Source organism: Pleurodeles waltl, chromosome 12 (genome assembly GCF_031143425.1).
Source record: "Pleurodeles waltl isolate 20211129_DDA chromosome 12, aPleWal1.hap1.20221129, whole genome shotgun sequence".
Taxonomy (NCBI): Eukaryota; Metazoa; Chordata; class Amphibia; order Caudata; family Salamandridae; genus Pleurodeles; species Pleurodeles waltl.
In genome coordinates, this window is record NC_090451.1 from 671,386,039 (window position 1) to 671,408,216 (window position 22,178).

Consider the following 22,178-nt stretch of genomic DNA (forward strand, 5'->3'; position numbering starts at 1 on the left):
TACAGTTTACCTACCCACCTCACTTAATGTCACTACAGCCCCTACTCCCAGCCCTTACAAACCACTGCTGTGACTGACAAACGTGTTCAGTCCAAGTAACTAATGCATTACAAGCCCAAGTACATCAAAAAGAGAGTGCCACAGGGGCATGACAGTGTGCCCTCGCAACAGCTGTCCAATGTGCTATTCAGACCCCCTTGAAACAATGTTTTCGAAACCAATGGGTGTTTAATTCCTTAGGGTGAAGACCCGCACGCCAGACTCACCGGCTTCGTAGTGGCCTCAGTGCGAGCCAAGGGTGGGCTGTCGGAGAAGCCCACGGGGGAGGGTGGGCGGCCTAAGCCCTGCTCACACGAGCACCGCTCTGCTCTTAGCACGGGGACCGAGTATGGGCCTGGCCCCAGGCGCGGTACTAGGGAGAATGGGGCAGAGAGAGATACAGGAAGTGACTTACTGTTGACGTAGGTACAGCCCGGGTGGCTCTCTGGAGCGGATGGTGCCATAGACACTGCTTTGGGGCGGAGTCGGTGTCTAGCTTAGCCCAAGTCGGTTTGGACAGTAACGTACTCGCCAACTGCCTTTCTAATAGTCACTCTAATAACCGGGGGCAACCAAATTCGTCTCAACTCCCTAGGCGTACACTGTCATAAGTGGAACAGTCATTCTAAAGTCAGGGAGCCTGCTCACTCGTGGAGGGGGCGGGCCACAGGCACGCGGGTCTGTAACACAACCTCAGCCAGGGAACAGCTGGCAATCATCTTTTCAACTAATCACTGCGCGCGGTACAGGCCTAACGGGTCCCAATGCCAATCAGAAAGTCACAATAACTTCCCTGTCCAATCCTACGGCAAGGCACCTGTCCTCGTCCAATGCAAGGTCACATACCGGTAATAGATCACTCGTTCTCCTACTTGATTGGTTTAAAGTTTAGCAGTCCCATAATCTCGCGCCGTAGTTATTGGACACGAGGCGCATCATTAACGTAGTAATAACGTACACTGTTTTCAGTCTGGAATAACCGCCTGTCAAGGGAGGCCTTAACTGTTTAGTATGATCGAGAATAAGTAAAATTTAGTTTATATTTAGGATCTCCCCCATAAGCAATGTAACTTAGGGTGACACTTTTATCCTTTTAAACATATACTTAAAATAGCAAACATGGCGAGAATACTGCAAAAATAGTTTACATTTGTTAAAACTTCCACTACACCATTAATAAAGTGAACTGAGTCAGAATTGCCTTATTTTTTTAAAAATACCTCAGCTCTACCAGCTGTTAACGGTTCCAGAATCTCTTCACCTAACCAAATGGCCTCAATGTTCCTCCAGAAGTGTAGCACCATTAGGTACTACATTTAGATTTAGATACACATCCTTAAAGCATTCACGTGCTTCAGGATAGACAGACATTAAGAAAGCCCACAGAGGTGGCTTTTTAATGTGTATACGTGCTTGACTATTACATTTGCGTAGATGGGAGCCTTGTCTGAAATTCATTAAATGAAAGTCTGCAAACGGTTATCCTGAGTGATATGGGGCTGGGGTAATTGTGGGGACGGGGTCAAAGATGTGAATAAAAAGTACAAAATACTCTGTTATGTTTGTTGTGTCTTGTGAGATTGTAGAATAAAACCTTTTTGGATCCTGAAGGACTTTATAGCATGATGGCATAGGTGTTAGAACGTGATGAAGTGAATTCAGGTTTAGAATGCTGAGTTTGCGGTTACACGCTGAAAAGTAAAAACATGTAATACATAGCTCCTTTTGTGGCGTATTAATTAGCTTTTAGCCTGGCTTGGGAGGACGCTACAACTGACAAGATAGGGGATAAGTAACCCGAAGTGCTCTCCCATTGTGTTTGCTGTGGTCCAAGCAAACTGCTCATGCATGCCAGTTGTGCTTTGTCAAAGTGCCTGATAAATGGTTGGCATATGTGTAGTAAAAGCGCTGGTGTGAAGCAATTGATGATAAAGATTTACAGAGAAATCTATGCATCAGTGGTCAAGAAATCACGATCAAGATCATACAGAAAGATACTGTGCTACTGCGCAATATAAAGCCACACAGTGCATGAAGTGATGCTGCTAAAGGCAGCCACAAACAGAAAAGAGAGCTAGGTTTACAGAACAATTGATAACAAAGCATATTGTAGTTACATTTACCTGAGCCTCGAAAAGAAGAGCTTTACAGCCTCAACCCAAGAGAGAAGAATGTAGGAGGCTGGGCTGGCTTATAGTGGGTACCTGATGGTACTTACACCTTGTGCCAGGTCCAGTTATCCCTTATTAGTAGATTAGTAGTGTTCTAGCAGCTTAGGCTGATAGAGGCAGCTATAGCAGAGCAGCTTAGGCTGAACTAGGAGACATGCAAAGCTCCTACTATACCACTTATATCATATAGCACTATATCATAAGAATCACAATACTCAGAGTTACTAAAAATAAAGGTACTTAATTTTAGTGACAATGTGCCAAAAATATCTCAGAGGATATACTCCCTTAGGAGGTAAGTAAAATACACAAAGTATACACACAAACCAAAATCAGGTAAGTAAACAGAAAAGTAGCACAATCACTGTAGAATACAATAGGATGCCATAGGTCTAGGGGCAACACAAACCATATACTAAGACAGTGGAATGCGAACCACTTAGGGACCCCAGGCCTAGTGTAGTATGCAGATGGTCGCTGGGAGTATAAGAAAGCACTAAGGGGGTCCAAGATACCCCACCCCAAGACCCTGAAAAGTAGGAGTAAAGTTACCCTACTTCCCCAGAAACACACTAAAGTAGTGATAGGAGATTCTGCAAAGACCACAACTGACTGCAAAGCACTGAAGACGGATTCCAGTGGAGAAGTGTGGCTTAATGGTTAGAGCGGCAGACCCTGAAGCAGAGATCTGGCTCAAGACCAGGGTTCAAGTCCTGCTTCGGCAGGTCTTGGGCTCAATTCCCCTTGACCAGATAATTCTCGCCTCGGTGCCTAATCTAATTCATGGGTCCCACTCTGCAACTCTGGGCAATAGCTTGCTTAATCTCCACAACGGCCCCAACAGCGCTTGGATGCCTGGCTTCACCCTGGGGGTGCTCAGGAGTGGGTGCCTCACAGGGAAAAGCCAGGAGGGGTTCCATAGCGGTATGAGTACAGCGCCTTGAGACCCTAACGGGTGAGTAGTGCGCTATACAAGTGCTAATTTACATTCCTGGACCTGAGGACCTGCAAAGGAAGGGGACCAAGTCCAAGAGTCACAAAAGTGTCCGGGGGGGGCAAAAGCCCACTAAACCCCGGATGAAGGTGCAAAATGGCTGCCTCCGGTGGAAGAAGCTGAAGATTTTGCAACAACGGAAGATGCTAGGAACTTCTCCTTTGCACAGAAGATGTCCTACGGCGTGCTGGAGGATGCAGAGTTGTTTCCACGCAGAAAGACCACAAACAAGCCTTGCTAGCTGCAAAGGTTGCAGTTGAAGAAAATGGGTGCTGCCCTGGCCCAGGAGGGACCAGGAGGTCACCCCTTGGAGGAGGAGACAGAGAGGGTGCTCAGCAGCACAGAGAGCCCACGCAGAAGCAGGCAGCACCTGCAGAAGCACTTAAACACAGGTTCAGGAAAACTGCGCACGGCGGTCGTCTCAACACTACAAAAGAGGGTACCACGAAGCCGGTGGTCAACTCAGCGAGTTGAACAATGGAGGACGGAGTGCTGGGGACCTGGGCTGTGCTGTGCACAAGGATTCCTTGCAAAAGTGCACAGAAGCCCTAGCAGCTGCAGTTCACGCAGTACACATGATTACTGTCTGGCGTGGGTAGGCAAGGACTTACCTTCACTGGGATCCAGCTCCTGTGTTCCAGGGACCACGCTCGTCACGATGAGAGGGGACCCAGAGGACTGGTGAAGCAGAAGTTTGGTGCCTGCGTTAGCAGGGGGAAGATTCTGTCGACCCACGGGAGATTTCTTCTTGGCTTCCAGTGCAGGGTGAAGGCAGACAGCCCCCAGACCATGCACCACCAGGAAACAGTCAAGAAAGCCGGCAGGATTAGGCGCTACAATGTCGCTGGTAGTCTTCTTGCTACTTTGTTGCAGTTTTGCAGGCGTCCTGGAGCAGTCAGCGGTCGATCCTTGTCAGAAGTCAAAGAGGGAGATGCAGAGTAACTCTGGTGAGTTCTTGCATTCGTTATCTGAAGAGAAGCCCACAGGAGAGATCCTAAATAGCCCTCAGAGGAGGATTGGCCACCTAGTCAAGTAAGCACCTATCAGGAAGGGTCTCTGATGTCACCTGCTGGCACTGGCCACTCAGAGGCCTCCATTGTGCCCTCACACCTCTGAAATCAAGATAGCAGAGGTCTGGGACACACTGGAGGAGCTCTGGGCACCACCCCTGGGGTGGTGATGGACAGGGGAGTGGTCACTCCCCTTTCCTTTGTCCAGTTTCACGACAGAGTAGGGGCTGGGGGATCCCTGAACCGGTGTAGACTGGCTTATGCAAGGAGGGCACCATCTGTGACCTTCAAGGCATTTCCAGAGGCTGGGGGAGGCTACTCCTCCCCAGCCCTTAACACCTATTTCCAAAGGGAGAGGGTGTAACACCCTTTCTCAGAGGAAATCCTTTGTTCTGCCTTCCTGGGACTGGGCTGCCCAGACCCCAGGAGGGCAGAAGCCTGTCTGTGGGTTGGCAGCAGTGGTAGCTGCAGTGAAAACCCCAGAGAGCTGGTTTGGCAGTACCCGGGGTCCATGCTGGAGCCCCAGGGATGCGTGGGATTGGCACCCCAATACCAGATTTGGCATGGGAGAACAATTCCATGATCTTAGACATGTTACATGACCATATTCGGAGTTACCATTGTGATGCAACATATAGGTATTGACCTATATGTAGTGCACGCGTGTAATGGTGTCCCCGCACTCACAAAGTCCGGGGAAATTGCCCTGAACTATGTGGGGAGTGCCAAGGTGCCCTCACACTTAGTAACTTTGCACCTAACTTTCACTTAGTGAGGGTTAGACAAATAGGTGACTTATAAGTTACTTAAGTGCAGTGTAAAATGGCTGTGAAATAACGTGGATGTTATTTCACTCAGGCTGCAGTAGCAGTCCTGTATGAGAATTTTTCTGAGCTCCCTATGGGTGTCAAAAGAAATGCTTCAGCCCATAGGGATCTCCTGGAAGGCCAATACCCTGGGTACCTAGGTACCATATACTAGGAAATTATAAGGGTGTTCCAGTGTGCCAATCAGAACTGGTAAAAATGGTCACTAGCCTGCAGTGACAATTTTAAAGGCAGAGAGAGCATAAGCACTGAGGTTCTGGATAGCAGAGCCTCAGTGAAACAGTTAGGCACCACACAGGGAACACATTCAGGCCACAAAATATGAGCATTGGGGTCCTGGCTAGCAGGGTCCCATGAGACATATAAAACACACTGACAAATAGGGTTTCCACTATGAGCACTGGGGTTATGGATAGCAGGATCCCAGTGAGACAGTAAAAACACCCTGACATATACTCACAAACAGGCCAAAAGTGGGGGTAACAAGACTAGAAAGAGGCTACCTTCCTACACACTGGGGTTATGCTTATGGAGCTGTCCAGTACCTAAAGTGGCACACCACAATTCCAGAAGTATCCAGAAAGTGAGAGGCTCCAATGGAGACCAAGAAAGAGGCTACTGTTCCACAGACTGTCAAAGCCGATCCAGAGGCCAGCACATCAGGGGGCTTCAGAGATGGTATGCAGGAACCAATTCACCAAGACCACTAAGTGGAGCCAGAGACAGCTCCATTCGCAGAGTCAGCCAATCTTGCGAACAGTAACAATGCTGCAGCTTTCTGAAACCACCACCATCTTTCGATACCGCCATACAGCAAAATATTGGCGATAGATGGACTGCTTGGATAGAGACATTGGATGATTTTATTGATGCGCTAGAAGAAACAGATATCAAGATATTAAAAATATTATCAAGTACCTCAAAAATCTTGCTGGTGATGGTGTAAAAAAAGTCATAAAGGAAACGCCGCAGGCTGATGAAGTTACGCTCTGTCAAATCAAAGAATGTTTAAACCGCAAGTTTAATCCAATACTAAATATAGATTTCAAAAGGTATGTTTTCAGTCAAGAATGATGATGAGTTGGCGAAACCATAGATGAACTTTTTGAGCGACTGGACAGACACACAACACTGCAGATTCAATTAATTTAATGACGAAGAAGCAGTAGGTCTCAGAGTTATTGACAGATGCCTGTCAGATTCATTTAGACAACGAATGCTGAGAGAAACTTTTAGTTTGGAGCAAGTTCTCATGGCTGCCAGAGCTGAAGAGCATGCTGATTGAGAAGCTGCTGACGTGAAGGCCGGAGGTGCCCAAAGTGAGTCAGTCATGAACATGATAAGTAAGCAGAAACACAAAACTGAAGGAGACAAGCTGATGTCTCCTTGGAAAAAGAAGTTGCGTTTCAGATGTGGATTGTCGTTTCCACACAAAGGTAAATGTCCCTCCATGGGAAAGATATGCAAAAGCTGTGGTAAAGAGAACCATTTCGTAACAGGTTGCAAGGCAAAGGAAAAAGTAAGTACGTCACAGCAAGAATACAAAATGGCCAACCTAACGTTCCAGAAGCGACGTTCAACGAACGCTCACAAGGACATGCGACAACACCAGCTGAGACAAATCAACACCAAACGAAGTCAATCATCATCTAAATCATCATCAAAAAGTTTGTCAGCATCAACATTGAGTGAAAGTGAAGAAGATGATTGTGCAGTGTCAATGTTTACCTCAGAGAAAAGCACACATGTTGGACTGGCTGCAAGTGAAGAGAAATACCAGTCAAAGAAGTGTCGACATGGGAAAGACACAAGTCATTCAAACATTATCAAATATTACACTGAAAGTAAATGGTTGTACAATACCTTTTATCATTGACAGAGGTGTGTTGATAAACATTATACCTGAAGTGATATATAATGAACTATCTTCATTACTGAGACTGATGCCACCAAAAACAAAAGTGTACAGATGGGTTACATCAATGCCCCATAAAAGTAAAGGTAGATTTGTGGTGACTATGAAACACAAGAAAACAAAAGTGCAAGCACTGATTCACGCACTTCAAGGTACAGCATCAAGTGCCTGTCTACTTAGTTTCTGCACGTCTGCTGATATGGGACTTATATCAGTGATTCACAATATGAATGCTCATCACAAAATAGTAAGTCAGTTCCTTTTACTATTTCATGGGTTAGGGAACCTTATGAACATGAAAGTACAATTACATATCAAAGAAGATGTTCGACCTGTTGCTCAGAGACACAGAGGAATTGCATTTCATTTACACAAAGCTGTTGAAAAGGTACTTGGATCATTACTTAAGCATGACATCATTGAATGTTCTACTGGTCTGATGCCATGGGTTTCTCCCATAGTGGTAGTGCCCAAAAGGGACAGTGAAGGAGCTGTACGCATCTGTGCAGATATGTATCAAACGAACAAGGCAATTGAAAGAGAACAACACCATGTCCGCACATTGCTGGTATGATAACACAATTGAACGGTATGTAAGTCTTCTCTTGCCTTGATTTAAATAAAGGATATCATCAGCTGGAACTCAAGGAGAATTGAAGGTACATTACAACCTTTTCTACACACATTGGTATGTTTTAATACAAATGACTACGTTTTGGTGTGTCATCAGCTTCCAAGATTTTTCAAGACGCCATGCGACGTATCATACAACCTGTTGTAAATGCTGTCAGCTACAGTGATGACATATTGGTTTTCAAAGTTATACAAAAGGAACATGACAAAGCTTTAAGAAAAGTGTGTTTGTTTACTTGTTGATGCAGGTTTGGAGCTAAATGCTGAGAAATGACAATTCAATAAGACAAAGCTAAAGTTCTTTGGCCACATCTTTTCTGATGCGGGCATGACACCCGATCCAGCTAAGGTACAAGCGTTGTCAACTGCCAGTCCCCCATAAGATGTTTCCATGTTACGTTCATTCCTTGGCATGGTCCATAGGAGTGGATGGGGAGCCAAGTTTAGATGGCCAACACAAGGCGTCCCATGTGGAGTGGTTGTTGCCGAAGATAAGGACTTCAGTTTTGTCTGTGTTGAGATGGAGGCAGCTGTCTTTAATCCAAGCAGCGATGTTGCTTGTGCAGTTGACAAAAGTTTGCATTGGTGGTGCTGGATGAGTCAGTAAGGGAGAAGATGAGCTGTGTGCGAGGATGAGCTGTGTGTCATTAGCGTAGGATACTATGTTGATGCCATGAGCTCTGACGATGTCCGCGAGGGGCGTCATCTAGACGTTGAAGAGTGTTGGGCTAAGCAATGATTCTTGAGGGACTCAGCAGATGAGTTTCTTGGGTTCTGAGATGTAGGCAGGAATTCTAACGTGTTGAGTTCTTTCCATGAGGAAGGAGGATATCCATTTGAGGGCCGGTCCACAGATACCCAAGTGCTGAAGCTTTTTGAAGAGTGAGTTGTGGGAGACCGTAATGAGAGCTGCTGAGAGATCAAGAAGGCAAGTGCAGCCATTTCTCCTTGGTCGAGGATGCTTCTGATGTAATTGGAGGATGCAATGAGGGCTGTTTTTTGCTGTGGTTGGTGTGAAAGCCAAACTGAGAACTGTCTAGGAGTTGATGGAGGTCTAGATGGTCTGCAAGTTTGGTATTGATGGCTTTCTCCATGACATTACCTGGAAAAGGCAGGAGCGAGACGGGTCTATAACTACAGAAGGTGTTGGGGTTTGCTGTTGGTTTCTTGAGTAGAGCGTTGACTTCAGCATTTTTCCAGCAAGACGGGAAGGTGGCGGTGGTTATGGAAGTGTTTGGATGATAGCAGTGAGCATGGGGGAGATGATGGTTCTTCTAGGATTGTAAATGAAGTGGGGACATGGGTCTGATGGGACTCCTGAGTGGATGATATTCATCAGGACAGTGGTGTCTTAATTCGAGAGGGGCTTCCAGTTGCTTAGTTGCTGTTTGCCGATGAGAGAGTTGTCCTGCTGGGCATTCTTATTGGTATGCTGTGGTTCAAATGTGTTGTAGTTATTGTCAATCTTCTGTTCGAAAAAGTGTGAAAAGTCATTGCAGGATGCTTGGGATGATATTGTTGGTAGCTGTGGTGTTGGAGAACTCCTTGACGATGATGAAGAGTTCTTTGGAGTTGTTAGGCCTGGCTTTGAGTCTGAGAGTTAGGGCTTTTTACGTGTCTTGTAGTTGGTGGTAGAGGTTGAGTGTAGCTTTGTATGTGGATCTTGCAGTGGTGGATTTGTCCAGTCTCCATTTTCTCATAAGTTGTTTGCAGTGGCACTTGGCCTCCATGAGGTAGTTTGTGTAACATTGAGGTTGTTCGTTGTTTTTGGAGAATTCACAGGATGTGGAAGAATGTTTCTGGTGGGAGCGTTGCTGTTGGTGCAATCTATGAGGCATTTGTTAAACAGCTTGCTGTCGACATCAAGGTTCCCAGTGTGGTTGGGTGGGTGTTCCTGTAGTGTCTTGGCCCACTTTTCTTTGGATATTTTGCACCAGTGTCTTGATGGTGCTTTGGGTTTTTCAAGTGAGGTGGCTTGGTGGGCGGGTATGTATGATGTAGTGGTCGGACAATGTGAGGGTGGTCATGTGGGTGGTGGTGATCCTGTTATTAGAGGAGAAAATAGGTAAAGGATGTGGCCTGCTGTGTGGGTTGGTCCTTGGACGAGCTGGGTGAGTCTGAGGTTGCTGAGAATGTCAAGGAGGGCATGGAGTTGGGGTCTGTGGTGTCTTCCAGGTGGAAATGAGGCTGTGGAGTTGGGGGTCTGTGGTGTCTTTGAGGTGGAAATGGAGGTCCCTGAGGAGGATATAGTTACTATTTTATTGACCTTTCACTTTCTGGTGACTGCATCTATCACTGTTAAGAGGAAACACCGCTCTCGATGGTGATGGACGTGCACCTCTGCCCTGAGTGCCCCATCTGCATGGATATCTGGACACCTAGTAATGATTTCTGGTCACAGGTGGACACGGATTATGCATGTGTAACCTAGGTCTGTCTCAAGGTAATGCAGTCTTGCACCCGGATGGGCACACCACGCACTACCCTAAGATAGGTAAAGGGCTACTGCCCTTACCTGGGTTTAAGTGACACCAGCATGGTGGTGGCAGGATACCGTTTTGTGTTCAATAGTGCTCAGTACTGTGACCAGACCTTTTTACCCAGATTACTGGAGTGGTGCCTACTAGCCTGCTCATGTAAAGATCCATAGCTGTGTACTTAACTTGCCCTTGGCCTGCATGGACTGTGTATAGTGCTGGATAACTTATGATACTTGCATGGGTGTGTGCTGGAATAAGTGTGTGCCTGTATATGGTGCATATTATGTGGGCCTATGGCTTCTGTTTTGGAAACACAGGTCCTGGCAAAGCTAGGAGGAGAGTTGAGGACTGCAACCCTCTGAGAGGAAATGTGTATTGTTGCTATTCCTGAGGGTTGGGATGGGAGGACACACTCAAAGAAGGGGGTGGCAGAGCATCCTATGTACACATCAAAGGTATCTTTGATTCCAGGAACAGTAACTGACCAGTGGGGCCTGAACTCATTGTCAAGAAGAAGCAGGACTGATAAAGTTGGTACTGTGGACCAGGGAATCTAGATAGAGAGGAAGGCTTAGGCCTTTGAATCTTTAAGAGGTATATTTAATTGGAGGCTGACAGCTAGGTGTTCTCCCCGATTACTCTCTTGGCCTGTGTTGTGGTTCAGTCAGGATTGGGGCCACTAGTGCTCTGGGAGACTGTTGCGTAGACAAATGGCAGTGTAGAAGAGCAAACACATTAAAGGAGATGAGATCCACAACCTGAATTTTAGACATTTGGGCACTAAATCACATTTGTGTCTGGATTTGGACTATAAGAGTGGGAGCATGATCCCCACACTTGAGTCAATAGCCCTCTTCAACAGGAGACAAAATCAACACAACTTCTAGCTGCTGGAAAGAGGACTAGGGAACCAAGTTCTGCTAGTTTCCCTGCTGGGTGTGGGGGGGAATCTCCCAGGAAGTCAGGACTACTTGCCCTAAGCCTAGAGCACTAGCGTTCTGCCTGCCTGCCAAGACAAGTGGAGCAGGAGAACGTATGGAGGGAACAAGGCCTAGGGGAGATTCTTCTGATTCGATGCTGGTTCGTGACACCCAGTCCGGTCAGGTCCACTGCACTGACAAGTCAGCGACCCTTGTATACCAGGTGGTGGTCATCATGAATAAATGCAGTCGTTCTTGTGCAGAACCAGTTGCCGACCACTGTGTGCCAGGTAGGCGCTACAGTGAAGTAAGGGCTGTCGAACTGATGCAGTGCCATTCAGCAAACCCTGCCTTTCGGCATCGCGCCACTGTGAAGTAAGGGCCATTGCCCTTGAATGGAGGAAATAGGCAACCCATGTGTGCCAGGAGGGAGACACAATGGAGGCACGCCTGTTGATTGGATTGTCATGCCCAGGCTGCTGTGGGAACATTTACTGATTGCGAGGAGCCACTGAGGAGGACATTCAATACCAACACAGGCCATGCGGAGAGTGAAGGAAGCCCGACGCGTCACTTTGAAAAGACCATGAGAGGTCACAGAATCTCAGCATCGGGACACTGAAGCCTGCAGAGACGCTCCTGGCTTACCTGCACTTAATGGCTGCCATCAGGTCAGGTAAGACTGTTTGAAGCTGGCAGTCCGGTTGGAGTTTTACACAAACCTAGCTTGTAGGGCTGTTAAAGTTGACTCTTAAGACCAAAGTACTACTTTGTTGTATGGGCAGTAGAGTGGGCTGCACCAGGGAATCACCGCCTGTATTAAATAGGGAATAATCAGCCTCAATAGCAAGAGACAGAAGCAGTCAAGGATACTGCCCAGGACGATGCTAGTACGCTACCGTCAGAGTCTGTGGCTATTATTTAGTGTTTTGCTGCAATGCTTTTTGTGTTGGTATTGAAATAAAACCAGTTTCATAAAAGCAATAATTTAATTGGTAAATTACCTTATTGTGGTTACTGTTTGCACTTTGAATCTTGCGCTTGTGTATGTCTCGCCCTTGTCTCCACCTGGAACAGCCTTGGGATGCTCGGCTTGCGCTACCACCGAGAGTGAAGTGCTAAAAGGGGTGGTACTTGGCTCAGTTGCTCAGGACCCATAGTAAGTCAGACCCTTGGACATCAGGAGTAAACCAAGTGGGCAACAGGTTTGGGAACCTGGCTTTGGGGATAGCTCGTAGAGACATGGTGCAGCATTGGACATCTCCCCTGGCCCACCAACACTGCAGGTGACGGGCAGAGGTAGAAAAGTGGGCCACAGAGGAAGGAGTGGTGTTATGAGCCTAAGAAGCTAGAGGACTGCGTAGAGAACCAATTGCACAATTATGGTAGGAGGTGGTGGCTAACCTTTTAAACCTCAAGCATTAAGCTGCAACAGACAAAGATGTATCTGAGTGGTGCATATGCGCATAAACTGTGGAGATCTCACACCCCCTCAGGGTCCCACCGCATCCCTCATACCCCTCACAACCCGCCGAGGTGAAGGGGAGGAATATGGCACTGCAGCATCTGATCGAACTGTTGATAGAATTGGCAACCACCACTGAGCATGAACTGTTTCCCATTAACAGTGCTGAAGGTACCTAATGTTGTAATAACTTGACGCTCAAAATGCTAATAAAGAAATAAAAAGTAAAAAAATGGTGTCAACCACCACAGTTGTGCTCAGTAGTTCCTTCTTGCTCCGTGGCCCTCAGAAAGGGGTTCCGACACGCAGACACCTCAAAACTCAAATGCTAAAAAATATATATTTTGTATGTAGTGTAACCTCAGATGGATAATTTGATCACTGCAGATGCAAATATTTTTCCCCATGAAGCTCAGGTGACTCCATTAATTAAAGTGTATACTTCCAGGCAGTCCTTGCATTTGATGATTAAAAATTGCGATCATTTACATTTATTCCTGGCAAAAAGGTACCATGGAATGACAGCTTGGTCTTCTTCAGTTACCTTTCCATCCCTCGACTTCACAGTACAGGAGACATCTGACCTTCCCTTTCAGCCTGAATCCTAATATTGTAGCTATAGGGTTAGCATTAGCTAAGATAACCTATGACTATGGTTGCCAGCCTGGCTGATAACATTGTAAACATCAGGAATATCCAATATTTTTAAATGTATACACTTAAAAGGAACTTCAAGAATAAATCACTTAAAAGGTATGTCCTTGCATGGTGAAATATTTTATGATTGTGCCAGGGGTGGCTATAGTATTCTGAGAATGATCACAATTGGTACAATCGTTACACCAGGGGTGGCCACCAATACGTGAATCCCCTGACTGATGCTAGTCTCATATTCCTACTGTGGAGGTATTCATATATCAGTAGTGATTTTGTGCTACCACTATACTTGTAATAAATTAAAAACAGGGCATCCTGATACCCCAGTGAAACACATGGCTGATGGTATCCTATTCTCATACCAATGTTTCCAACAGGTTAGGTTCTATAAATCAATCATTGCTAGATTAGACCACAAAAAGCTAGTTTTCCTTATGGGTGGCTAAGTCTAGGAAACAATTTGTATTTGAAAATATACAACCAGTTTGGTTTGTAAATTGCTGAATAACTGGGATATTGAGTAAAGGCCCTAGCATAGTTCTGTTAGACTTCCAGGTGCCTTATTTGGAGAAAGAAGCTCCAGAACCAGAAAAGTGTTGCAATGGATGGATTGTATCACTAATGAAGACTCTGGTATGGGGTCAGTCCAGATCAGAATAGACCTTCTGCTTTTGGGATTGGGAGCAGCAGGCATTCAGTCTCTGTCAGGGTCCACATATCAGGTGACAACATGATCATACCACACTGACACTGCCCTCAAGTAGAGGGCTCTCCCTGCAGCAAGCTTGGTACACATTTGACAGAACTGCAGTTGATTTTAATTGTTAATAGTTTTTCTTGTCATTCTGATAGGCATCCTACTGACATGAGGTGATAAGATAGCACTGTGTCAGGGGCTGTGTTGGTTCTAGAGGGAGAAAATGCTGCTTCTGACCTGTCGGCGTGCATTGGCTTAAAAGATTGCAAGGAGGAAGAGGCACTCATTACTTTTGCAGTGACCAAGAGGCCACTGCACTGGCCTCAGCCTGGATGCTCTCTGCCTCCACAACTAGCTTACTCTTGCAGTGCTTTCTTTGTTATTCCAGCATGCCTGTACACCACTGTTAATGCAGCAAATAAAAGTTTTTCTTCTTTCTATCCTTGTTATGGAGCAAAAATCAGGTCCATTTGCCCATCACAAAGCAGGAAAGAAAATCAAAACAGTGAGGTGTCCATCTCCCCTTCTGGCGTCACACCTCACATACAGAGGCAAGGTAGTTTCTTCCCTCATCATTACACCTAAGGTACTTGCGTGCTATAGGAAACAAGTCAATCATGTTCTGTGTTCAAAAGTATACTGCCAAAAACGCTCATAAAAAGATATCTGAGAGGTTGCCTCACCCATAACTTATCATTACATGATCATCATAGGCGACCCCTCAAACTGGAGTAGAACAGTGCCTCTCCTGTGGACTCAACCACATAAACGTAGGAGATCTTACGTATACACGACAAATGAGCGGGTCCAGATTCAAGGTTAAAAAGAGGGGTATGCCCAAAGGAAATTTCTTTATTATAGAGTTCCTTTATTATAGGGTATGGGTTAAAATCAGAATTGTGGTCTAAAGATAGAACATGATGGTTCAAAAAACCACTCAAAGCTACCAACATGTTTCAACCTACTCCCCGTGCGAAGAATTGGTCAAGAGGTCTTCGTCAGGGACAAAGAAATCCCTATCTGTTACAAATGCATTACATGTAGAAAAACAGAGACTATCCTCTCAAATCAGCAGTGAGTTGTTCATTATATTAATTCGAGTTTTTTAAAAACGAAGGGATTCATGGATCAGAAAGGGGGGAATTTCCTCTGTAGTCACTCATTTGTCAAGAGGTAGACAAGGTCAGTTTAACCTATTCTGCCCCCCAACTGCTGTATGTCTCAACAATCACTATTTACAAGAATAGTATAATAATCAGCTATCACTGTATTTCCTGCTTTGCCTCCATATCATCATCTGGTAAATTGTACGGAGGATCTCTGCCAAAATATTGTGAGTCTTCTCTGTAGTCCCTCCTAGGATTGAACATGGCCTACATTGACTATTGGCACCAAAACCATCAGAAAGTCTCTCCTGCAAACCAACTTTCTGCTCACCATGTGCCTGAAGCCTAAGGACCTGCCACCACCCTCATCATTCTTTCAGGACCTCTTATCATTCACACTTAAGCTCTTACAAACGTATGTGTGCACCATCAATGCTCGCAAAATACCTCAACTTCGTACTAGTGCACTTCTGGGGCCCAGGGATAAGTGACTTTCTTATTCATCGGATGATTGAAGTAAAACTTTTATGTGTATAATTGTATGCCTAATGTACTACATATGTTTATTTTGTAACTTTTTTGAGAACGTTGCAGTATCTGCACAATGTTTATATTTATGATGACAAACCCAGTTTGTCTTTTTTCATTTTACAGGTGCTTGGTCTCGTCCTAGCAACCAAGAGTCTTTCTTGTCTCTCAGGATTTCTTAAACGTCCAATGAATCACAATTTCCAACTTCCAAGCACAAGTCATTGTCTGGAGGCAAGTTTCATCACAGACTTCAGCTATCCAAATCTGTTGTTGTTTAACCATTAAGGTACCAGTCACCCAAATGCTGGATGGCACACTATAAAATTGTGTTAATGTCCATTGCAGATAGTTGTATTGAAAATCTTTCCAACTTTTGTGTAAGATAAGTTGTTTTATTTGAGCAAAACACCCCTTATATTGTCCAAGTAATTGTGTACTTGCTGTTGGGCGACTGTGTGCTTCAATATCATCCTTAAATAGAATTCCCTTACTTCTCACAAATAATTAATGTATGACCCATATAAAATCAAGAGACCACACTTGACCACTATGAAATACTTTATTTGCACTTTACAGTTAAATGATTGTCTGGTTCAAGGAAGAGAAACTCATTATTTGGGTAGTAAATTATTTGATTTCCATTAAAGTAACTTCACTTATTTTGACAAAACATTGATGTCCTTTGTACAAGAATGTGACATAAAATGTATATTTTGAACTTGATAGGTTTAATAGTGTGTGGTTTAATCAGATTTCTTCTTCCCCCTCTCATTCCCTCCCTCCTTTATATAAAATATAAAGTGCTTTATTTGAATGAAATGTATTCAGAAGGCTAAGGTTAACATGCTGAGTGCCCTCTGATAGCATACACTTATTTTATAGCCCTTGGTCTCCTTTTTCTCACTTCGGTCCTGCTCGTTCCCCTGCAAGAGCCCCTCGCTCATCTCCCTTCTTAATTTCTTAAAAGTGATTCATAGACCACTGGCAAAACAGTTTTTTGGACAACAACTTGTAAAGGAAATCATTCATAGCATTCCAAAAGACACAGTATATTCAGTAAAGAATTTAATAGAATGTTTTAAATCCCTTTTAGAATTTGGACTGTCCACAAATAAATAAATAAAATAAATTATAAGACCTACGCAACGCAAACTATTTCTAGAAGTAATAAAAGTAAAGCTAAAAAATAAGTGAATCCTTTGTTAGTGCAAACACTTCTCTGTACAGGCAATGCAAAATATTCAGTCTGTTGAAATTATCTGCGTGTGTCTTGATGGTGGATAGATATTCCTTGATATAGTAATCCACTACAGCTCCGTGCGTTGTTTCTCTGTTAATAAAACATAAAAAATATTGTTAAGTACAGAACTACAGTCTCAATTTCGAGCAGATCTATGCATAGCCTCGAGTTAATCTAAAAGAGAGTACTGTATTTGTGTCCTTTTTGATGGGGCCAAATTATACATTGAGGTTCAGCTACTTTTACACAGTGAACTCAGAAGTCTCTTACAGTCACCAAAATGCTTGCTTCGTGATAGCTTGAACGAGCATTTGTCTCTTGTTCATTTTAGTAGAAAGAGCAGTTGTAAATGATTTAGAGTTCAAATAATTGAAAATTCCATGATGAAAAACACATTTGTTATCAATTAAAACAAGAAATGGAACACTTACAGCTTCTACCTATGACAAATTGTACAGTAAACTGGATTGACTGCGAAAAGGAGTTTGGGAAATTGGTGGACAAAACATAGGATGTAGGTAAATGGCAAAAAATATCTCCTTTAACAAACAAATACACTCATTTAGGGTTACCAGGTAAAGATAGAAGTGTGTAGTATCGCTATTAATGTTCAGTTCCACCCGTACTTCAGATTTAGGGTAATGTGGTATTTTCGCCTGATTTCAAAGCATTGCAAACAGACTTTTAAATTAAGGCAATAATTTAAAGGTTACTGACAGCAAAAGGCTGGCAGTAACCAACTGCAATAATTAAACCTCCACTTTGCAAAGGTGAATCTAGTTTATCCCACACTAATTCATTAATGCAAGTGTGTGTGAAACCATGATTTGAATCACAAATTACACCACCCCTATATGCTGGAAATACATTAACACATTTGTTCAGCCGGTGTGGTATTAGTGCTGGAGTAGCACATATTTTAAAGCGTTTGATTGTCTTGGCCTACTGTTCAAGTTTAAAGCCAGGACAAACAGCCCCTGCCTGCGTGTCATGATGACTGTACTACATCCTCGCAATACCCCAAGGATTCCCTCCCCGTGAAGTCTTTTATGGATTTCAATGTAACATTTATAAAAATGTTAATGCATGATGTCAGAATGCTTGTAGGATTGCTTCCTGATTAACACAAGTTGTTAATAATGTGCTACTCTGCAGGTCACAAGTATGAATCCAAGCAATCCTGGCCCACCATTTTATCCTTCCAGTGGTCAGCAAATTGAGGAACATTAATTTTGGGGAATAGTATGCACTCTTTAAAAAAAGGCAGTTATTTTTAAATCACTGAGATTCACGTACCAAAGGTACCTCCTGGTCTCCTGCCTTCCTTCCAGGCAGGCAGGTCGAGCGTGTTGATGGCATTACAGCTCACAAAATCTTCTGGGTATTCATTCGACTTGAAAACATTCCTCGGCACCTCTTTCAGGCCACTGTTGTCACAGATTATTCGTGATAAAGTTACTGTGCTCAAAGCAGATAACTGTTTTTTGGAGAACACACCTGGATTCTGCCACCAAAACCTGAAAAGTAAAGATGGGTTGTCACACTGCGGAACGGAAATCATTATTTATGTATTTATTTGTGTAGTGCGTCATATTCACAAACTCCACCAATCTGAATTCAACGCACTATATAACAATCGCTGATTAAAAGTGGCATCCTATGGTAACATTTGACATAATAGATCAAAGTTAGTAATCTTTATAGAACGGCTAAATTAAGGCATACATTAATTGCACGTCAAATACCGAATTGTGAGTGGAATTGTAAGGGTCCCCAAACATGGATGTTAATTAGAGGAAGTCATGAGTAGGAGCGATTTATTTTGGGAATCCAGGCACTGATCTTGGAAACCCTGGTATCAGAAGTCATGAAGGCAGAAGTAGGAAGAGAATGTAAGTGTTCTAGAGTACCCTCTCCCTGCTATTTTCATAACTACTCAGCAGCAAAAAATAGTTATTAAGGGTGGGACAAGATTTCAAGCCTGTGAAGTCATCTGGGTCAAAGGGTGTGTGATTCTTCCTAGTATCCTTAGGCATTTTGGTGAATCAATGTACACTTCAGTGGAACACATTGAAAACTACTGGAGGTTAGAGAGTGCATTGGTTGCAGACAAGGGGTCTTTAGAACACCTTAAGTTGTGTCAGTAGCTCTGTTACAGGGACTGCTGATGGCACGCGGATTGATTTGCGGAATACCCTGAGTCCTGGCGCAGTGAAAGAATTTGTCGAAGTAATTTGGTCTAGTTTACAGGTACGTGGGTCTGTGGAAGATGCAGTCTTTGCTACGGACTAAAAGTTGCATGGCAGACCCTTATTGTAGACAGGCATGTCGGTGGACACACCCTGGATGCATTGCATAGGATGCTTCCTGGAAAGCCAGGTAGGTACAATTAACTGTACCTGGACCTGTAGAATACAGTGGGCATTTGGTGAGATTTGCCTAATAGATGTTTTGGGACATTTGCAGACCTTTTCATTCCTGCCCATTCTCCCAAGCTGTGGTTGCATAAATACAATCTGTCAGACATAGAATAATAGATTGCAAGTGGGGGAAGCCCAATGTGATGGCTGCAAAGGTGATATCTCATGTAATTTTGTAATTCCCATTTTGAGAGGTGAATTCTCATAGATGTCTGTCTGCCATTATCATGAAAGGGGAACACTGCTTAATGGCAGCTTAAGCATTGAAAGATTGTACTGGAACTCTGGTATTTCCCCGAAAAGGAAGTGCAGGCTAACATCCATGACAGATTCCACTGCTCGTATGAAATTTCCCTTTTGGAAAACAACAGAATGGTGGCTGCTCAAACTGACAACTTGCGCCATCAGCCATGGATTCTTATGGAGAGAAGTGTAATTTTGTGGCTGCTCTTGGCTCAAAGGTTGCAGTGCAAGTTATTGATGCTGATCAAGAGTTGTGAAACCAGGGGGCTGCTCAGAACCTGACATTGCCTTCTGGTTATAGATTCCCTTCAAGAGTAGCCCAGTTTGATGGTCACTAAACACTGACCTATTGTGCTGCAAGAGTGATTCACATTGAGGGAAGTTTACCTGGACGCCACAAATAGACAACTAATTGCACCTTGTGGATAGGCACTTGATCAAGAGCACATATATTGAAGCCTATGAATTATAATGAAAATACCTTAAAAATAGGCTGCAATAGAGTACATTTGTGAAACGTGAATCAAGAAAGATTGTCTACCAGTAAAAAAAATTGTTCAGTACTAACTATCAAAAATTAAATGCCATGTAAAGATACAAAATTAAAATGTAAGAAATGCATATGTTTACAACTTATGCATTTAAAATGTTAGTCTTATATATTAATTTGTATATTTTCTTTACTATTCCCTTACTTTTTGTGTAAAAACCTATAAACGTATAATAAATATAAAATAAATAAAGAGCAACCGTAGAACATTGTAGTTAAGATAACCGATGATTAGAACAAGGTTGCAATAAAAATTAACTCAATTAACTGATGACCTTGCAGAACAGAAGTCAGAGAAACCACATTTAGGGCTTGATTACAAGTTCAGCGGACCGTTTTGCCCGTCTGCCAAACTTCAGATGGGGAGGTTGCCGCCATAGTGGCTACCTCCCCGCTAGGCCCATTACGAGTTTCCCACTAGCTCAGTGGGCGGAAACCTGAGTTTCCGCCCACCCGCCTAGCAGGAAACACCCTATAGCATTGTCTCCAGCTCGTAATCGAGCCGACTGCAATGCTGTACAATGCAGGGTGCATCAGCACCCTCACAATGTGCACTGTCGACTGTGCTGAAGTAGGGGTAAACCTGCACGGCCCAAGCCAAATGCATGGACAGTGCAGGAACCCCTCTGAGGTCCCCTGCACCTGTTCTCTGCTAGCCTTTTCATGGCGGTGCTACTGCCATGAAATCGCTGGGTGAGAACGAAGTCATAATCTCCAAGACAGCGCTGTTTGCAGCACTGCCCTGGCGGATTAGGACTGCCACAACTGCCAGACTGCTGGGACAACTAATCTTGGCGGTCTGACCACGGCAAGACTGCTGTGGTCATAATGTGGCGCTCAGACAACCGGATTGGCTGTGGTCTGAACGTCACCACAAGTCTGGTGGTCAAGACACAGCCAGACTTGTAATGACCACCTTAGTCTCTTATCTTAATATGATAGCTTGTGTTTCCTGTGGTTTAACAGCCAATTGTGGAATGGTAGGAAGCTCTAGCGATTACTGTTAGAAGGATGGTATCCAGAGCACTGCCATATCTGGGAGAAGGTACCCACATGAAGTCATGAAAGCAGTCTGCACCTTCACAAGACACTGGAAGGTGAATGAAGGAATCTCTCTTTGTAGAGCACCCTGAGTCAATGGTGGGGTTTGTATGATCAGTGAAAATACTTAGCAAACTTCTGCACCTTAGAAGATCTTGGGAACACTGTCATCTTTGGTTGATTATAGTATTATCCACAGACCTGTCTTATCAGCCCACTATGCTGTTCTTGTACACTTATTTTGTTAGTTGTTCGATGTCATTTTTTTAAATAATGTAAAATCGAGAAAATAACATTTCATTTTTGTTTGTTCAATTACAGTTGTAAAATGTCTTTGATTTAAAGTAGGCTCACATACCTACCATTAATTGAATATAAAATTTCTCCAAACCCAACCTAACAAATTATACTGCGCTTTCACACATTTTCTGTGCTTTTTTTCTTATAATAGAGAACGCAGACTTTTTTTCTCCATTGACTAATATGTGGCAACCATTTTGGTATGAGCCACATGTTTTGGACCACGTTTTCTGCATGGCCTCAATGCTTTCCGGGCTTCATACCACAAAACCTTACACTATCATCTATCACTCTCCTCTCTGAAGATTCTGTCTGCTTGTGATGGCTTGCAGACTGACCGTAAGCTCCCTCTTGGTAATTCCTTGGTGTTTAATGTTTATTTTTGGTGTTTGTCTTTGGTACGCTTGATTATCCAACAAGCCTTCAACGAGATCAAACACAATGACAATATCTTGATGGTTCATGGTACCAGACTGTAGAATGCATTAAACCTGAGCCTGAGAGATTAGCCTAACCTTATGTATTTCAGAAAAGACTGAAAATAGAACTGTTCGTGTTTATATGCAAGTGAATTTCAAGCAACTGAGGAGAGTTGAAGAAACTTTACTGGGGCGTAACTATCTCTAAATAGACTCTAACTTGTTTCCTACATCCGAACATATGGACTCTGGCAGACCTGAAGGATTAACTGGAATGTAATGGACCGCGCACTGAAGGTTATTTTAGAGTAATTCATTTTTTTTTAATTAGTACATGATATTATAGTCATTGTTTAGAGTTCTACTGCAAGACTTTGCATTCTGTTTAGACCGTGTGAATGTGACTAGCGGGCATTTGTGCCTGCACATATCTCTCTTCTGATGCCAGAGATCTCTCAGAAGGGATGAGAACAAGAAAAATAGTCAGACAGTTATTCATTTTACAGTTTCTCTGCAGGTG

The 22,178-nt window shown here is 43.8% G+C and overlaps 2 protein-coding genes across 7 annotated transcripts in view; both read right to left on the reverse strand.

Moving 5' to 3' along the window:
* PRPF3 (pre-mRNA processing factor 3) overlaps positions 1–748 on the reverse strand; it is a 142,313-nt gene extending 141,565 nt beyond the window's left edge. For 3 of the 6 annotated variants that reach the window (XM_069218567.1, XM_069218566.1, XM_069218564.1), the window contains exon 1: positions 267–437. Coding sequence is in view for 1 of the 6 variants with exons in the window: in XM_069218562.1 (XP_069074663.1) it covers positions 455–503 (49 nt within the window). In the remaining 5 variants the exon portion in view is untranslated. Of the gene's footprint in view, positions 1–266 lie in introns of all 6 variants that reach the window. The other 3 variants (XM_069218562.1, XM_069218565.1, XM_069218563.1) reach the window with 2 other exon arrangements.
* A 15,237-nt stretch (positions 749–15,985) lies between these two features.
* LOC138268679 (myeloperoxidase-like) overlaps positions 15,986–22,178 on the reverse strand; it is a 54,536-nt gene continuing 48,343 nt past the window's right edge. The window contains exons 11-12 of the mRNA XM_069218568.1: positions 17,982–18,202; positions 15,986–16,775 (exon numbers count right to left, since the gene is read on the reverse strand). Coding sequence (XP_069074669.1) covers positions 16,753–16,775; positions 17,982–18,202 — 244 coding nt within the window. The 3' untranslated portion in view covers positions 15,986–16,752. The remainder of the gene's footprint in view (positions 16,776–17,981; positions 18,203–22,178) is intronic.